The 18,230-nt window shown below is 40.5% G+C and overlaps 2 protein-coding genes across 3 annotated transcripts; one reads left to right on the top strand and one right to left on the bottom strand.

Annotated features, from left to right (window-relative positions):
* Window positions 1-3,074: 3,074 nt before the first annotated feature.
* On the bottom strand, window positions 3,075-4,136 carry RB195_010815 (uncharacterized protein; the record flags this gene model as incomplete). Its single annotated transcript, XM_013445885.2, has 2 exons — window positions 3,075-3,710; window positions 3,903-4,136. 2 exons carry the CDS (start codon window positions 4,134-4,136, stop codon window positions 3,075-3,077), a joined length of 870 nt encoding a protein of 289 aa, XP_013301339.1.
* Window positions 4,137-5,500: 1,364 nt separating this feature from the next.
* On the top strand, window positions 5,501-16,095 carry RB195_010814 (uncharacterized protein; the record flags this gene model as incomplete). 2 transcript variants are annotated; one of them, XM_064191973.1, is made up of 25 exons in its annotated part: window positions 5,501-5,639; window positions 5,703-5,798; window positions 6,174-6,345; window positions 6,790-6,857; window positions 6,922-7,045; window positions 7,715-7,825; window positions 8,027-8,156; window positions 8,220-8,303; window positions 8,355-8,447; window positions 8,520-8,649; window positions 9,550-9,661; window positions 10,695-10,766; window positions 10,855-10,972; window positions 11,033-11,131; window positions 11,184-11,290; window positions 11,358-11,466; window positions 11,525-11,731; window positions 11,821-11,976; window positions 12,632-12,735; window positions 13,883-13,996; window positions 14,095-14,607; window positions 14,699-14,832; window positions 15,258-15,324; window positions 15,950-15,972; window positions 16,037-16,095. In XM_064191973.1, 25 exons carry the CDS (start codon window positions 5,501-5,503, stop codon window positions 16,093-16,095), a joined length of 3,141 nt encoding a protein of 1,046 aa, XP_064049555.1. The 2 variants fall into 2 exon arrangements, with proteins under 2 accessions (XP_064049555.1, XP_064049556.1); XM_064191972.1 differs by lacking the exons at window positions 15,950-15,972; window positions 16,037-16,095 and having other exon boundaries at window positions 15,258-15,337.
* Between the last annotated feature and the right edge of the window lie 2,135 nt (window positions 16,096-18,230).

Here is an 18,230-nt window from a genome sequence, read left to right as displayed (position 1 = left end):
TGTCGCCCTGCTCGACACAACACTGTTAGAAGCTGCTCCGCTTTGTATCCAACCGTTTACGTTGCAAACATTTGGAGAGAACTGAAGACTGACTCATAAAGAGAGGTCACCCATTATTTTCATACTAGTTGGACATACTCGTCTGATTCTACTCAATTCCGGTCGTCTCCACCTCAATTAATACTTGTCAGAACTTCGTAACATTTCTACCTGTCTTTTTCAAACCCTGCGATGTGCGCATTTGCTGTGCTAACTCACGCGAATGCCATACCACACATATACTTTTTTTTTCAATTTTTTAAAACTTATCCTTGCAAACTTCATGTCATGTTGGCTGCACACAATATACTCCATGAAACTAGCCCACAACTCACCTCACTGGTTAAACCTATCTCCATCACAATCACAACATCTTTCAGCTCTTTTTGCTTGATTTATTTTAGGCATCGTATTGACTTTGATGAGGCAAGAAATGAGACAAAACCTAACGCACATCTTGAGCTCTGTTAACGTTTAAATCATATGTAAGAAGGAATTTCTTATTAGCAGCAATGGCGGTGCGTTTGCAACTTTGACATCAAGCTGATGCGTTAGTTATAACCGCAAGTCATTCATGCGCCATAAAGGCGTATTAAAACTCTACGGTTTCTACTAGGAATGATCGACGGTAGACTCTCTATCCTTCTAACGTGATCAATTCCCCTCGGCGTATTACTTTTAACAGCTTCACCGAAGTGACGAACTAAAGAAAGATGAAACCACGTATATGTCAAGCAGATCCGGGTGACTTAGTAATGAGCGGACAGAAAAGTTTCGAAACATGCTTCGGAATAAATAAAACCTACTTCTATGCGCGTCTTTTGCGGAATGGATCTAAATTACATAAGAAGATAATACGACCTAGTCACACTGCGTAGAAAAAATATGGTTAAAACGTCACATAGTACACACACTCGGATATCGAGTATGTAAACTTCATGTAATCGAGTATGAACAGCAGAAAGGTCACTCTATTCTTAGCAAGCACTGCCCTCGTTCGATATTCATCATTTAGATACGCACAATTTTTACTGCCTTTAGTGGAACTCTGCAGACCGCCTGTTCTCTCGTGACCTGAAAGAGATATGAATACCCCTCCAAAATGCAGAACTAATCGACATCAACCGCTATGCATAATCAAGCCCTAATCTAATGAGTTACTGTTAATCAGGTCGATATATGAAACAAGAAACAGGGGCCTATTAAAATGAACAAATCGCACGCCATATGTGCGCTACATGTGACGTCCCAAACAAGTAACTCTATTGAATGAAAAACGAGAAGTTCTGCAATCCTAAAATCTTCCTGGTAACAGGAGTCATATGTCATTTTTTGTGATGATAAGTGATGACAGGAGCTGCAACGATCGCACGATTAGCGAGGACCAACGAATGCAAGTAGTGTGGGGACCATTGGCACCGATGTGCTCGCGTAACGTTTGATTTTGAGAGTGCACGAAGTCGGTTGCTGTATCAGGCAATAACAGTTTAAAGATCCTCGAGATTAGGAGTGATCAAACTATGCGAGCTCCATTTCGTCCTGCATAGTTGGAGGTACTCACACCACCATGTATTAACTCAACCATTATCCCAACCTTCAAGTGTCTGTTTCGTGCACGAACCCCCGAGACCAGGCTTCTGGTAGTAGAAAAAGTCCCAAAAACCCAAAAAATCTAATATCGTTTTCCCAACAGAACAACAACAAAAGGCAGTTCTTAAGTGTACTGCACATTGTCAGTATCCTGCTACTGCTATTCGTCAATTAATTCTTGGTTACATAAACGATACATTTGTTTGAGTTACACTTTTCCACAGGTGTGGTGTTTTGATGGAGCGCCACACCCTGTTACACTATTACTTGTGTGAGCTAAAACGGAGACAACTGGGCAATATCTGCCGCTAATCTGACTCAGTGGTATGAAGCCTAACAAGTGAACAACGATCACATCTCCAGATTAAATTCGATGGAGAGATCCTACGAACGAACATTGAATACCAGACTCTCAGTTACTTCCTGCCTTGGAGATATACTTTGATAAATTTGCTCCTTTTTTGGTTCCTCATTCACCTTCTTAGCATTACCAAGATATAGAATTTATGATTTTTTTGTAGTTGATGGGATCTACGTTATCCGCAACAGTTTATCAGCGAACTGTCGTTCTTCTTGTTTGATAACTACTCCCACAAAAATATTTCGACAAAATACTATCTGAAGTTCATAAAGTTCAAATTCTTAGATGCAGTGAAACACTCACTATGCGGTGCACAAAACCAAATATTCCCACCTACTCGCTGCAAAAAGTCAGGTATAGTTCTGTGAATCACACCTTTTCTACACATAATATGTTGTCGCCATCACTATTGGAAATCTCAATGCTTTACATTGATGTGCACCGAAATCCTTTCAACATAATATTAAACGGTGAATGTCTGTACTCCCATCTCTGCAATGCAAAGAGGTATTTTCTCATAACGTGACATTTTCCATGCTTTTCAACTTCACATTAGTTGAACCATCGTCTATAACTTACAGTCATAAGCATGCTGAACAAATTGCCAAGAACGGAAAATCCTCAGAAAATCAGATATCTTAAAACTAATCATTGCTATGAATATCACATATCCCTCTAAGTTAACCCAACAGTTCTGAAGAAACGTGTACCACATGCAGATATATTCCACAATACTGACAAACAAGGCCACAATTACGTTTATGAACACGTTAACAGACTTCCAAATAATATATGATACTACACCCAAAGAACAATTCCATGTGAACCAGCACGAACGGGAGCACTACACTGCGCGAATTGGACGGAATATTAAATTTATTCATATAAACTGCTTTCAGCATCGTCTAAAATTAACGTACAATAAACGCAACTTCGCAGCCCACGCCGCAAATAAAATTCGAACGCAGAAGACTTAATTACATATTGCGGCCAGTGCTTAAACAACAATGACAATTAACAACAACACGCTTGCGAGAAAAGATCATACGGGAATGAGAACTGCTTTCAGAGCAAAGAAAATGAACTACTGCCAACCGCCGCCTGTGTTCCAGTTGCCATAGCCACCTACTCCGCCATAGCCACCTTGCGCAGCGGATTTCGAGGGAGCCGCACCTGCGCCTCCACTCTGCTGGCGAAATAACGCATAAAGATCTTCATAACGCTCATGCTCGCGTTGCAACTCTCTCTTCAGTGTCTCCACTTCCTTCGAAAGTTCTGCATTCTTACGCTCAAGCTCAGTGACACGGCTTTCTTCCATGCGGGATCTCTTCTCGTATGGACCATCCAGAGGCGGGCCAGCTCGCCGCATACCCAAAGGTGCTAAGCCATACAATGAACCACCTGGAGGACCACCGTAACGGCCTCCAGATGGACCACCAAATCTTCCGAGAGGCCCACCTGATGGAGGAAGACCACGCAGACGTCGTTCGCGCTCCTCTTCTACGTTCACGTGCCAATAGCGACAGCGCTGCGCGCCGCGAGCGCACTTGCCAGACTGAAACTCCTTGCAGACCGGAATTCCCGCGATAGTGTCACCTTGCGTAACCGCTGCAATCGCACGCGCCAGTGGCAACGTCACTTCGCGCGTGTGCTTGTACCGCTCCACTTCCTCGCGCGACGCATGCACAAAGCGGCAGTTGTCGCGCATACAGCCGCGATTCTAAAAAGCCTTAGTCAGTTAACGAATTTCCAGCTTAAAAAACAGAAATTTTTTAAACACTCGCTTTAAATAAAGTTAGCCAAATTCGCTCAAACTATATGAATACCGCATAAACATCCTATGCAGTACTGCTATTCTGCCAGGGCTAACTCTATGATTACCTCCTAGTAGCTTCATGAAACGCATACACACCTGGAAGTCAATGCAGAAATTGATCATATCTTCAGTGCGTTGCTTGCTGTCTGCGGGATGGTAGAATTTGCAGCGTGAGCCGCGGTTGCATATGTTCTTAAGGAAATCGCGGCAAACGTCATCGCGTTGTTCACGTTCAGCGCCGTTCTCGTTAGCGGGACTACCACCACGGTCGCCGTTCGCGCCTTTCGATTCCATATCCTCTTTCTTGGCATCTGCACGGTCGTCACTCATGTCTGCAAAACTCTTTCTGAGGGAAATCTGCGACTCATTAGATTTCTTTTCATAACACAATGCAGCTCCGAAAGTTCCATAATTTGAGAATAATTCGGTGATGGTACCACAACTCTTACTATAATAAAAACAATCAAAGGTGAGAAGTTTCAATCTGTTTGAGCCAAAAGTGAATTCGAAACGTGCTCAACACTACCACTAGGATGAGATCACATCTATATGTTCCCGTTTAATGGGTAAGAGTCATTTCAGTAACCTTTTCATTCCCGTCAAACAAAAAAAACTTTAGCGTTGGAAAAAATCCTCGACATCACACTCTCAAGTGGATAGAGTGTGGTACGTAATTTGCCCTGCTTCATTCCATCAATCTTGTCGGTGCAAAAAGTTTCTTTGTTAGGCGAAATAAGAACTCGTGCTACTTTCGTTCTCTCAACCCTTCTTATTCGTAGATTAATTCATAAATACCCCATGCTTTCAGTATAATCATTGCAAACTACGACTTCAGTGCCACGTAATTGCCTATCATTGAATTAATTCTATTTTAGTCCCTAAGGTCTTTTCGACGGTGAAGTCACCGCAACATATTCATCCTCTGACACTGACGAGTTCCTACGGAATCAAAACAGACAAACCTTAGAAGTCAAGCAAGCAGGAATCAAAAGAATCAAAGTGAGCATCTTCAGCTGCTTTATGTAGCGAAAAGAAAGGAATGGCAGGCAAACGAGTGACAAACCGAACGAAATGGAAATACTACCACGATGAATGAGAAAAAAAATAACCAACAAATGAACGAAATATCAGGGTAAAAAGTGAAGGAGACGAAGAATAAGCAAAAGGATACCCGAGTGAGCAAAATCGATATCAATTCGCGTTGCGTTGACAACGCTGTGCAGCGCGTCCTTAGATGCGCACGTGATCCATTCCAAACGGGTCCTTTAATAACGCTGGCGCTCAACTCGCCGTTTGAATTCGACATACGGCATCGTTTCGCGATCGACCTATCAACACCCGGGAGATATTTGTGTTGTGTTGTTCAGCTCGTTGGTATCCGAAACATCGATTAGAGGTCACAGAATGAGATCAAATAATTGCCTTATTCCCAGAGGCGTCCTGTTTCGGGAGTTTCGTCTCGGGTGTGTGGTTTTTGTCTGTTTCAATCACAGTTGCTACTGAAACTGAAGCTGCCTGGCTGAATGCGGCGCTACATGTGATGTGGTTTTTTTCTGTGTTCCCTCTTCCTCCTCTCTCCTGGTTGTTTCACTGTTATTTTGTTATTTGACGGCGTTGATGGAATGATCAATGATAACTTCAAATCTTTCGAACTGTTCTCAGTTTACAGTGTGTGATCACATGACAGTTCCGAAATGACGCCTGCAGCTCCAAATTTCGACGGTTTTGCTCCAAAGGCAAAGTTTCGTTGCGTTCAGCGGCGTTCATTTGGCGCCGAACCGCTAACGATGAACGGAATTAAAAGAGCTCCGAAACTTAAAAATATTCAGAAAAGTGAGTGACGAACAATCTACTTTCATTGTTCTGCTACGGTTGTTCGCTATTTTTCTTTTACAGAGGAGCTGAATCCTTCGAATTCTAACGCAGAAAGTTGTGACGACGAAGATACTACTCCGAAACGGAAACGTTTCTCGCCTATTAATCATCGTTTCAGTAAATTTATTTTTCTTTCTCATCATATGTTACTTACTTAGCAGTCTGGAAATTTATATGGTTTGGACAATCACAACATTTCTGTGTGCAGATAATTCTTCGCTTCGTAGGGGTTCCGGCTCCAACACGGGTTGCGAAAATTTGAAGTTTATTTGACGATAATTTTGCATGTGGGCATTCTTATAAATTACCTCTAGCCTGTCCTATACTATGCTACATCTTAGTTTCTCGTAGAGGCTCTAAAATATTACATCAATTTATCTTATTGTCTTATCATCTATCTGGTACAATTTTAAACTAGATCAAGTGAAAAACATTTAAAATATGGTTCAAAATATTCTTATAAAGATTGCTTTGATTCACAGGAACATTTAGGCTCATCTCCAAGCACTTCTAACAAACTGCATTGCGACAACCACGTGGAATTTAGCGATGAGGATGCCGAAGAAGTGCTTTCTTCCCGTGGATGCAGATTCAGCAAGTCCGGTGGCAGCACCGCTAAACCCAACGACCACCGACACGTTAAAACTGAGTGTTTAGACGAACAGTGAGTGCGACTTGTTATATGAGAAAAAGGAGTCGGAGTTGTTTCTTCACTTGACTTCGAACCCTCTACATGATCTTTATGTGATATCTGTGGTTTTAATGGGAAATGACTTAGAAGGGCTCTAACTTATCATTAACATTATTTTTTCGGAATAAATATTGTGCAGCATAATGATAATCGAAACCTGCAGCTTTAAATTTTGCTGCTCCCGATGTCTTTTGGAATTTCTAGCTAGAAACGCATGAACAGTTAATCTAATTCATCAATCATGTGTATTTTTATGACTGGTTTTTTAACTTTATGGAAGTGTTTATTGCTACTTTTTTCCTCCTTTCTTGCAAGGCTTCTGTTTTGCTCTTTGACTTTAAAAATTTCGTACTTTTCAGTTCTTCTATTAGATCTCCTAATCTTTGAATTTATAAGCTCCTTATCAATTCATTTCAGGTCAAATGTCAGTGGTAGTTCTGATTTGCAAACTCCCACTAAACGCAGTTTCTACATTGTTCAGAATGGTAGAGTATTTCGGATTTTATGATGTTTTATCCCTGTTTCCTTATTTTTCATACTTTCTTCTAGATGGACGACCCGCTGAAATGTTTCGCACCGACCTACTCGATAGATTACGCAGAGGGATCGATACCAACGTGGATAGCGACGATGATGATGTTCCAGGATGTGGTTTGATACGTATGACAGACAGGTGGAAATTTATCTTCTATTTCTTTTTGGTCACTTATTCACTTGTTTTTTTTTGACATTATTGCATTCACATTTGACATTATTGCATTCACATTGACATTTGAAAAGGGCAGTGCTTTCTATCAGCGTCTTACCAATTTACGTCTTTTTTTTTTGCGTTCTGAGATAACGAGGAACTAATTGATTCACAGTAAGATTATGGGATGAACACCGTCATTCCTTCCACTCTCGTCAAATTTTATCTAACTTTCCTGTTCTCTTGTGATGCGTTCTATCGTGCTACTGCGATGCGACTATGATGCTCATTCTCCGACTCTTTTTGCAGTTTTAGGGTCCTTTCCACCTTCATTTTGGTTACAATGAATGACGAAATGCAGAGTTCTCGAAAGTCGCCACCAAAAAGCAAAGGTTCTTAGGATGGCTGCCAGAAAATTGCATGCCTCAGTATCTCCGTCTTTAGTTAAGGAAATTACAGGTTTTATACAGAAGAAATAGTGGTCGGAAACTATAATGCTCGTCCTCCGACTCTTTTTGCAGTTTTAGGGTCTTTTCCACCTTCACTTTGGTTACAATGAATGAGAGTAACGAGTTTTTTGACTTCGTACTTAAAACTATTTTCAGTATAGACTGCATTTTTATTGCATTTTTTTAAATAATCCGCTTGCTTAAGATGGCGTACGGAGTGGAGCGACGGCACACAGGTTCCTTTACAGCCGAACTGTGTGTATGTAAATGAAGTGCGTAAAGCTGCTGTCAACTCCCGACATTCGGGCATACGTCGGTAAGTATTTCTTATAAGCATAAACCAAAGTCTCTCATACACTTTCTGTTAGCCGTCTTTGTGTCTATTTAATTGTTACGTAAGATATTATGATGATCATCATGCTACGGATGCCACCATATCACTTATTTGTTTCTATGTACTTCTGGATTTACTGTATTCCTGCTAGCTTTTTCTCTGTCACCTACTGCCTAGCTTTAGTATACAGCAAGGGCGACGTGCATTGATGAAGAAATTCCTCTCCGAACCTTACGAAGAGCTTCCGAGGGAATCTTTACGACTCTATGAAAGCACAAGATTAGACAAACAGTGGTTGGAACTATTGAACGAGGTAAACTGAAAGAAAATGCTGGTTCTGTGTATTATCCATTCCATAATATATCTTCCGGTTTAGCAGCGTCTTGAGATGCAGAGACCGGCCTTAACTATGGGAATGTTTCTAGAGATCATGAATGCTTTCGAGATCGAGTGTTACAAGGTAGCTTTTCTCCCTCCATTACATCCTTGGCAGAAAGTTCTTTTTGTCTAGAATATCCATAAGAAGCTTCTGGAACCTCTACATTCACCTAGTTCACGTCTGGGCGAGTTTGATGAAGAGGCTGCATGTGACATTTGTCGGGCGGTGAGGATTGTTCAGCTTGTAGGCTCATTAATGTCTTCATGCGTAGTAGATATCTATTCATGTGAATTTCAGTTTGAATCTGAACCAGACGATGAAATGGTCTTTTGCGATGGGTGCAATCTCTGCGTTCACATGTCCTGTTATGGGTTGCAAGTTTTGCCTCCCGGCGAATGGCTCTGCATGAAGTGCCGCTTTTGTTTTGGTTAGTTTCCCTTTGTTTATGCGGGGAAACATTCTATTTTCCCAACATTTGCGGAATCCGCTGCGCTCTAGCACCAAAATCTTAACGACGCTGCAAACACGATCGATTGGTGCAATGTGGTTCGCTCCAATCGACAAACAACGTGACTGTCACGTGATACTGGTCCACCGACGACATTTGCTACCGCACGGAGTTTCTGAGAGGTCGCAGTTCAGGGTGCGTGTAATGAGGGTCCCGACGGATTTTCGAGCATCCCTCAGCAGAGCAATTAAAGATGGTGCGTATCTTGAAGAGATACACCGTCGTTGCACCTAAATGGCTGACTCTGCTTACCTACCGCTATTCATACGCTGGATCACCGGTTAGGATATAATTCACTAGATACTAAGTTGTTTAAGACAATAAGACACATGCACTAGGATTTTGTGATGTGTGGTGATCTCAAATTCGTAACCGTACTAGAGGCAAGAGAAATAATCACGTGATATGTGAGAGAAAGTTGCATCTAGTAGCTTAAAATATGAACCTTTTCGTCAAAGACGGAACATCCAGCTTTCAAAAATAAGGAGAATGATGATTATCATTATCCTGTAGGCTTTTTTGTACACAAATTTATTTTTGGACAGAGTGACCATAACTGTGTAGTTCTTTGTGTCTCTATGGACAGAAGAGCTTCTAAGACGGTTATCTGTGTCCACGTGAACGACAGAAGCGTGGCTTCATCGAAGTATGTTCAGGTATCCCCTGGCATATCCGCGAGACGCGTAATGTCTCGATAGTATTCGCGGAGAATCCGTCCGGGACCCTCTTTACCGTTCCCGTGCAGTTCACAGGAGTGGCGGCTGTCATGCCTTAGACAATTTCAATTCGAGGGAATAAAGTGTTAATTCAACTGTTAAGGAAGGAATCCGCCATGCATTTTGTGCCCAACGATAGGCGGTGCTCTGAAGTGCACAGATAGGAAGAATCAGTGGGCACATGTGGTTTGTGCTTTGTGGATACATGAGTGCAGGTAGGTGTATTGTAGTGGTAGCAAAAATGGGTCGATGTGTGTGTGGGTCCATTTACCATATTAATATGTTGTGGAAACGGACGTAGACACAAATGAGGAATAGGTAGTTTTTTAATGCTTTAATTTTTTTAAAATTTTTTCATGTGTTGGTTAATATTAACGTTAATTTTGTTTTGTAATCGTCGAAAAGTTGCGAAGTTTCTACTTTCAAAATTTGAATATTTTTATATTTAAAGGAATGTAATAGATGTCACTTCGGAATAGCATAATTTGACTTTCTAAATCACGTACGAAAATAGCCTTTTCGGCAGTACTTTCTTTATCTATTCATTTCCTTCAATATTTCTGAAAATCCACATTACGAATGATTTATGGAATGGATGTCGCTGTGAAGGCTTATCGTGATCATGCGCTATCTGTAACAATTGCTTTATTTCCTGGTAACGCAGAGAAAAATAGTTGTATCCTTCCTTTCCTTTGTTTCTCCTAAATGTCAATCCTCAGTTGCAATTACATACTGAACACATTGTAGTCAATGCGATTCGTTACATTCTACATTCGTTACCAGTGTCGAAAAAAGAATGATGGTTATACAAAAAAAATCTTAGATTGCACCGAGTTTGATAAGGGAGAGACAGGAGAAGGAGCGTTAGAGAGATAAGTAGGAATAAATTAAAAATACGAGAGCAGACAATTACGCAGCCATCTGACGCACGCGAATGAGCGCCGTGTACAACGAAAATTTCCTTATTTATTTGGATGAATTCAGTATACGGCTCCTGAGAAGGTTATGGAGGATCATATACCACAGGTCTTTTCGTCTGGAAGAAAAAAATATTGGATAAGAGGAACTGAGAAGACATTGCTTCATGTAGTGAAAAATGTCATCGACTATCTCTTTGAAATAGCGAAGCAAATAATTTCACTTTCTGGGTCTATGTAAACAAAGGGTAACTGGAAACGTACTATATATTTTCCATTTAAAAATGTGATAGCAGTTTCCAGTGATGATATTTGTACTCGTTGTTTTCAGATTCGGAGATTTTGAGAAACGCGAACCGATTACGTGTATTGGTGAGATACAAGAGGAGAGATGGGCAGCAAAGTAGGTGACAGATCCAGCTTTTTTTCTTACTTGGACTTTGAATAAACTTTGTATACGATTAAGATGATCAATCCAAATCTCGCTTTAGGTGTTCTATATGTGATACTCGACAGGGGGCGTGCATAAAGTGTTCTGTAAGCTCCTGCAAAGTATTTTTCCATGTTACATGTGCTCTGCGAAGCGGATTAGAAATGCGTATCGAACAGGTGATATTTTATGGATCTCTGTTTCTCTCAGTACAGGGGATATGAGCAGTATGTGTTAAGGACTCTGACGATGACAAAGTACACATGATTTCATTATGTTCAAGGCATCGCTCGGTTAAAATTTTCGATTCGGACGATGCCAAATGTGACCCAAATCAGGTGAGTATCTTTGCTGTGGTATTTTTTAAATAGAGAAAACGTTCTTTTGCAGCAGCCTGGTTCTGATGAAGAAACAGAGGAATACTGTATTTCTGGACCTCTAGCGAAGCTTGAGCAGACGTGCTACCAGTTTGTTGATTACAAACAGATTGCAGACAGGTAATCACAAAGAAGTTGTGGGTAAATAACAGTATCGCTTCGCTTAGCATCTTTATTCTTCTTTAAGGCTGTCGCTCGACCATTTGTACGTTTCTGATGTGTTCGAGTACTGGAAAAGGAAAAGGTTAGATAATAATGGAAAACCTCTAATTGAAAATCTTCAAGACGAGGTCATGGTAAGTCATTTTTTCTTTTTTATGGTAATCCAGTGAACCGAGATGTTACGCGTTCCAGATCGATGACCCAGAATCGTTACAACTTGAGCTTCCTGATTTCTTTGAAATTTCTAATTGCGGAACGCAACCTGCATCGAGAAAAGGTCGTGGGCGTACACGAAACACCGAAAGTAACACTGTAGTAATCCCTTCGAGTTCGTGTGACCTTAAGAGGATGACTAAGGCGGTGCGCTCTTGGGTCAGATTGTGCAACTCCCTCCACAAGGCTAGTTTCTTATCCATGTTTGCTTTGATTGCATTCCTAAAATGAAAGAAGGTTTTGGAAATTATACTTTATGTATTAAGAAAATTTAGGGACATGATCTACTTGGTCTGTTTTTGAAGAAAATTAAAGAGGAACGGAATTACGTACATGCTAGTGGCGGTGCAGCTTTGCTCATCGCTGAACATATTTCACGGCCTGTGCCTCTCAGTCATCGTATTGTCACTTATCTAAACGAAAGTATAGAGGTAGGAATTTCGTGCGTAGTTACAGTCTGTAGTGCGATTAGCTCCACGTTCGGTATTATGATCCTTAGAGGTTGTTCAAACATTGCATTTGGGGAAATTTCTTTGTTGGGTTCTCCCTAGCAGCTGATAAGATTCAGAACGTAGTTTGCAAATATCATGGTGAAAAAAAGAAAACCTGCAAGTCCAGGAATTAGAAGCACCAGTTTGGCAACCAACAAATACAATTATGCATTCATAGGATTGGTAAAACCAGACCCCGCATGATGAATCAGTGGTGAAATTGGTCGAGAGGGCAAGCATTCTCAACGCCCATACGAACAATGAATTTCTTTTTGCCCTGTTTTATTTTGTCAATTCTATAGATGTAAATAATTGTCTTGTTGAGCAAACTGATGCACAGCGTCTCGATGATTCTCATTTCCGCGTTTGTATTCTGTGATATTTGCAAACTACGTTACGAATTTTATTACTTGAGAGAACACAAGGTAGAAAATTTCTGTGTGCGCTGCTTTTCAAACACCTTGAATAACTCTGTTTCTGAAAAGCAGCACAAGGAGCTCTTCAGGCAGAACGAATTGTTTGGTAATTTAGGACCAAGTTTCTTTAGATCCTGTTTTTTTTTTTATTTAAAGCGCTATTAATTTTTGGATTTTAGGGTTTGTTTACAAAGGAGGTGTTGAGTTACGGCGAATCGCTGGCTGAGGATTTTTGCTGTTTATCAGAACCTCCCTCACCAAGTGCATCACCGAGCATGGCAGCGTAAGTTCGCAGTCATTGATTTTCAAAATTCTGTTGAAGAATTAGCTGGTTTACACATTTTGGAATTGTGGGCGATGTGCTCAATAAGGACACGTAGAATTTCCGCAATACTTTGCAGAAAACAGATCTTGTGTACTCGTGTATGGAAATTAATATCTATTTTCGTAGTTTCTGCTCCAATTTTTGGAAAAGAACTATAGGAAGAACTGCAGCACAGAAATGACTGGGAAACTATACGTAAAGGTTTTGTTTCGTGTAGTTTTAGGATATGCAGCGAAATTTCTTGAAATACAAATTTGCTGTTCCGTATAGAAAACTTTAAAAAAAAACAAAAAAACACATATATATAATAATATATATATATATATATATATATATATATATATATATAATTATATATATATATATATATATATATATATATATATATATATATATATATATATATATATATATATATATATATATATATATATATATATATATGGGAAACGCCCTAGTGCTCACCGAGCCTTCCCTCCGGTGTTGATAAATTGGTAGCACTTGTATGGGAGGATAAAAACACTGACTTGACACATCGGCTATCCACCGCAAGCCAGTTACACGTTCGTGAACCTCAAATGATTCTAATTTAAGTGAACGTGAGCGCATTCCAAGCGGATTGATTAACACCAGAAACTTTAACTTTTATGGGGAATGGGTGAAATTTCAGGAAGAACACAGAATGCGTAGAAATGGGTCCGAATAGGAATCAACAAAAGTACCCAAAAAGTTGTTTTCCTGTTATCAACAATGATGATAATATCAATATCAATAATGATGAGATTTTATTGGGATTCTAGACTATTATTCCGGACGCCGGATTTATGGATCTTTACAACGGAAGCAGCGACCAGAAATTTACTTTACAGAGCGGGAAAATAGAGTGCGAATAGTTATCAATAAAAGTTGCAACTTTCAGCGTCCCCCTTTTTCTCAGGACGTAGTATCAGAGGCAGCGCATTCCTAGGAATTCTTCCTAGCCATACAGATAGACATTTTTCTGCTCTCGAGAAATTCATGATGAAGCGGTGTTTGCCATTTAAAAAGTGGTGTAATAATATTAATTAACAGTATTTATTAGAATAGACGATATTTTATGGTTTAGAAGCAGCACCTCATCGTTTGAGCCTACTCCATCAACTTCTTCTGAGCCGTGCCACCATAGTTCTCTTACTTCAACATCATCTCCAAGAAAACATAGAGGAAAGCTCGCTGCTGGGTAAGTGGGTCTCTTTTTTCCATCGTTGGTGTTGTTGCTGGAGAGGACTCGTGCCACTAATTTCTAATAAGATAGTTTCTGTAGATTTCTATTTTTAGTGTACTCCCAGTGTCGTCAGCACACAGTCGAACTTCGATACTTAGACCACATCACCCAGTGCAGGAATCAAGCGGAAGGATTTCACTATCTGCTCTAACAGAAGAACAGAATCGTGCAAGAAAAGAGAGTTTGCGCCATGCAAATGTTAAGAAAGATAGCAAAAGTGATGAAAAGCCCCGCGAATGCGTTGCTCTGATAGAACCGTCGTCTCGAATTCTGCGTTCGACGAAAGTTGCTGAAAGTACCACCACTTCGCATTCAGAATTGGTTTTAAGAAAAGAGGAATCCGGTCTATTCATCAATCATGCTGATGTCCTTCCTCCTTTACAATCTCCCCTACCCAAGAATGTTGAGAGGAAAACCTGTGGTCGTTTCGCTTCTAGAGCAAAAACTTCTTCGGAGAGTGCCGGTACTGATAATCGCAAACGTCTTAGAAGTTCCACAGAAAAGCAAGGCACGACGCCAAAACTCCCGAAAACGATGAAAAATGCGAGCAGGGACTCAACAAATGGGTGCTGTATTTCTTAGCAAACTCTTTATAGGAGCTGGACACCACTAAGGAGACAGCATATGTTGAAATTTGCTTCATGGATGCAATTACAGTTTGCGCAACATCATGCAAAATAAGGATGACACGGAGTTGAGTGAGACTCGGACTTTGAGGTCTCGTGCCAGCTTACCTCCTATGTTTCAAGTTGCAAGGAATGTTGGCAAAGCGACTGCAACGTTGACTAAGGGTAGGATAGTTTTTCAAGTCATAGAAAAGGCAAGATTCGTAGAATATTTTTTCTCCTGAATCTATGAGTATACGAGTAAAATTTTCTTACTGAATCTGCTACCAATGTCTCACTTCAGATTTTAAACGTTTAAAATTTGGTATGGATTTATTTCTTCGTGTCTGAAATCATGTGTTATTCAATGTAGAATAGTCTAATTTCGATGTAGTTACTCTTTTATTGAGTGCTACACATGCTGGTTTCACTTTGCCTTTTAATTTCGCTCTCTTACGGTTTAGAGAGGCCCTGCAGCAGTTCTTGGGTGCAATCGTATTTTGTGCCCCTGGTGGCTTTTCTGTTGTAACAGTTGTCCATTTTTATTCCCACCGCTATTCATTTGATTTCTTGTTGCAATTTCGTGTTAACAGATAATTGTTTGGTTTCAGTTGATTTTGCGCAAAGTCGCATTAGGCGGCATTCCGATGATCTACTCCAGGCATCCGCTAGGACTGTGTATGCTCACTGATATTCTTGTGATCTTATGGAGATGTATGGTCTTACCAAATTCGAAAGAGAGTGCAGCCACCGCAATGGAGCAAGGGAGCAAGGAATTTCCGCTGTTTTACATAGTTCTTTATTATGATCTCGGTGATAAGAATGAACTATAGTAGGGTCAAAACGAAATGAAGCTCGGTGCAGTTGTGTAAGCGGTTGCGATCGAAGCGGCGCGGTGCAGAGTATCCAGTGGGGACCATTACTTGCACCATTGTTACAATGGATCCACATCGATTCCCACTGCCCTCTCCACCGCGCCGCAATTGTGCCGTGCTTCCTGTCGTTTTGATCCGACTATACATTCTCTCGCAGCACTCTGTCTAAGCACTCTTTTATGTAATATCTAGTCACACTAAGTTTTCTTTTGTGTTTGAGTAGTTATTGCCTTTTGGAGCTTTCATGTGTATTAGTTTTAATTTTGATGATCTACGAATACACCTATTTGAGCGTGCATTGGTACGCAGTGGTCTGGAATTGTAGGGTAGGAAAGGAAGAATTTCAGAGCGATTGTCAGAAGCAGTTTCAATTGCCTTCTGTGAAGGTTCCTTTCGCGAAGTTAGACGGCTTGTCCAAAGTATTGTAGACCTCTCGGAATTTTATTCTACGGTTGGTTTTTTGGTTTAACATTTATTTTCTTTTCGGAAATTGAGATAATAGCAACCACTGTTAGAACATTTCGTCGGTATGTTCCTTACGACTCACTGTGTATTGAAGCAAGCAGAGCATTGAAAGGAAAGTTTAGGCAGGAGTGGGTTTATATCAAGTAGTTTCATACATTCTTGCGGAGTTCCCTACCCACTGAATTGTGCCCTAAGAATAACAGCACGTTGATGTTATTTCGGTGTTTTTATGTGTTCTTTGTTTGTACAGTATTCTCATTCGTTGTAAACTGGATGGATCCATGGTGCAACCTTTTGTTTTTATTTTAAATTGTTGATGTTCAGATATTAAGGCATTGCTGGTAGTTGTTGTATAAAGCAGGATTGTTTCCCAAGACTGTGTAACTGTTATGTGGCAAAACCTTTTTCTTTATAGTAGCCTATTTTGCGCTTGACGCTGTCTACGCCAGTGTTCTTCTTCCCCTCGCTTTGTTGTTACGTGTAAACGCACAAACATTTAAATGTACCTTTGGGGCGTCGCGTTGCAGTCTTTGGATTTTCTTTTGCCCAACTATTACTAAAACATTGTTTATTTGATCGTTAATGAAAGCTGCAAATTGTAAAAATGTTGAAGTTTTCGAATGAACTCATGTGTAAAGCTGCTAGTCTGTACACGCAGAGCAATGGTCATAGACCTGGAACTATGTGTAGATAGGCGCTGTTATAAAACAAACAGGAGAGGTACTTGGTTCCAAACAACACTTCTGGTAACATGTTCTACATCTCCAAATATTTCGCTATTTGTAGCATCTTGTAGAATCTGATTATGTTTGAATAAGTTGATTATGGGAGGAGGGTGATTCCGTCCATTTCTTCCTAATTGCCGTGGAAAACGGCCCGAAAGATGCGGCGCGTGCACAAAGCTGGTGCGCTGCAATGGTTCTCGATTTAGGAAATAGCGCCCCGGAACACTCGAAGCCGCATCTTCCTAGCCGCTTTTACGGCGATTAGGAAGAAATGGATGGAATCACCTTTCTCCCATAATTTACGACCCCGTAAAAGCATTACCCACTTGAAACCCGCACCAACACGGATTCGTGTGGTGATGCATTTAATTACGCAAAGATTTGTTGTACAATCTAGCCTAATAGTTCTGGTTTATGGTGCAACATAGCACTAATGTTACATACCAGCAACAGTGCAGATCATTGTTGGATTATCACTGCAGCATACCTAATTGCTGGCTTATATTGAGAAGGCGGGGTTGAAAGACTGGCGGCACATAGGTGTGTTGTAGATCCGCTGGAAGCACGATGGATGCGGTCGATGGCCTCGAGTTTTTGTCTGACAATTGTCGCAATCCAAATATCCTGAGCCTTGAACTTCTTTGCAGCGCATAGGTTTGGCTCATCTCTACTCTATTCCGCTTGCTGACTCTTGTTTCTTTGTTTAAGCTGCTATTATCGAAGTCGAAGAATGTGTAAGCAGCACCGAAAGATATGTATAGTAATTTGTTTGGGCATTTTAAACACTAAAAAAAGCTGTTGTTTAGTTTTGATCGTCAAGCTACCAGAACAAGAGAACCGAACTCTTTTCATTAGAACTTTACATGTGGTTGAAATGATTATATTGTTTTTTCCTAATTGTTATGAAACGCTGTGTTGGCTTTAAACTTTGATGTCGCGTCCTTCTAAGAGTCCTGAAAGTAGTTCTTAGTTTATGTACTCTTTTCGCCGCTCTTGACATGCCTCTCTTTCGATTCGTTTCACCATCATTTTAGTGAAATTCGTAGCCGGAAGACTCGAGTTCTGGCGACAAAACTAGGAAATTTGTTTCCGCCACACCTACGGTTTCAGTGAATGAGTTGAACTGAATGTAGTTGGAGCTGGAGCGTGAGTGTGCACTTACAGTCTTGCAGACCAGGGTTAAAAGGAAAGCCATTCACTACTTACTGGAAATTGGTGATTTTTAGTTACCTACTTGGATCTTATCTGCTTTTTATTTCTTGAATTAAAATTTGGATCTCTTCTCGCTTCTTCAAAAAGAGGAAATAGCCATCGATCTTCTTCGGAAATACGCTTTGTGAAATGCTGCTTCGCTAACCTATCTGATGGTCACGAGATGTGTTTTTCATTCGAGCAGGAAATTGCCTTGTTTTATTCGAAGAGGTAGTGAGAACCATAGTTAGTGGGTCATGGTAACTAGTGGACATGGTTTACCGGCAGTATGCTCCTCTTTTTAAAAGCTGCAGTTTTTCTGCTGTTG

This window comes from Necator americanus, chromosome III (assembly GCF_031761385.1).
Source record: "Necator americanus strain Aroian chromosome III, whole genome shotgun sequence".
Taxonomy (NCBI): Eukaryota; Metazoa; Nematoda; class Chromadorea; order Rhabditida; family Ancylostomatidae; genus Necator; species Necator americanus.
This window is presented reverse-complemented; position numbering and strand designations above follow the sequence as displayed.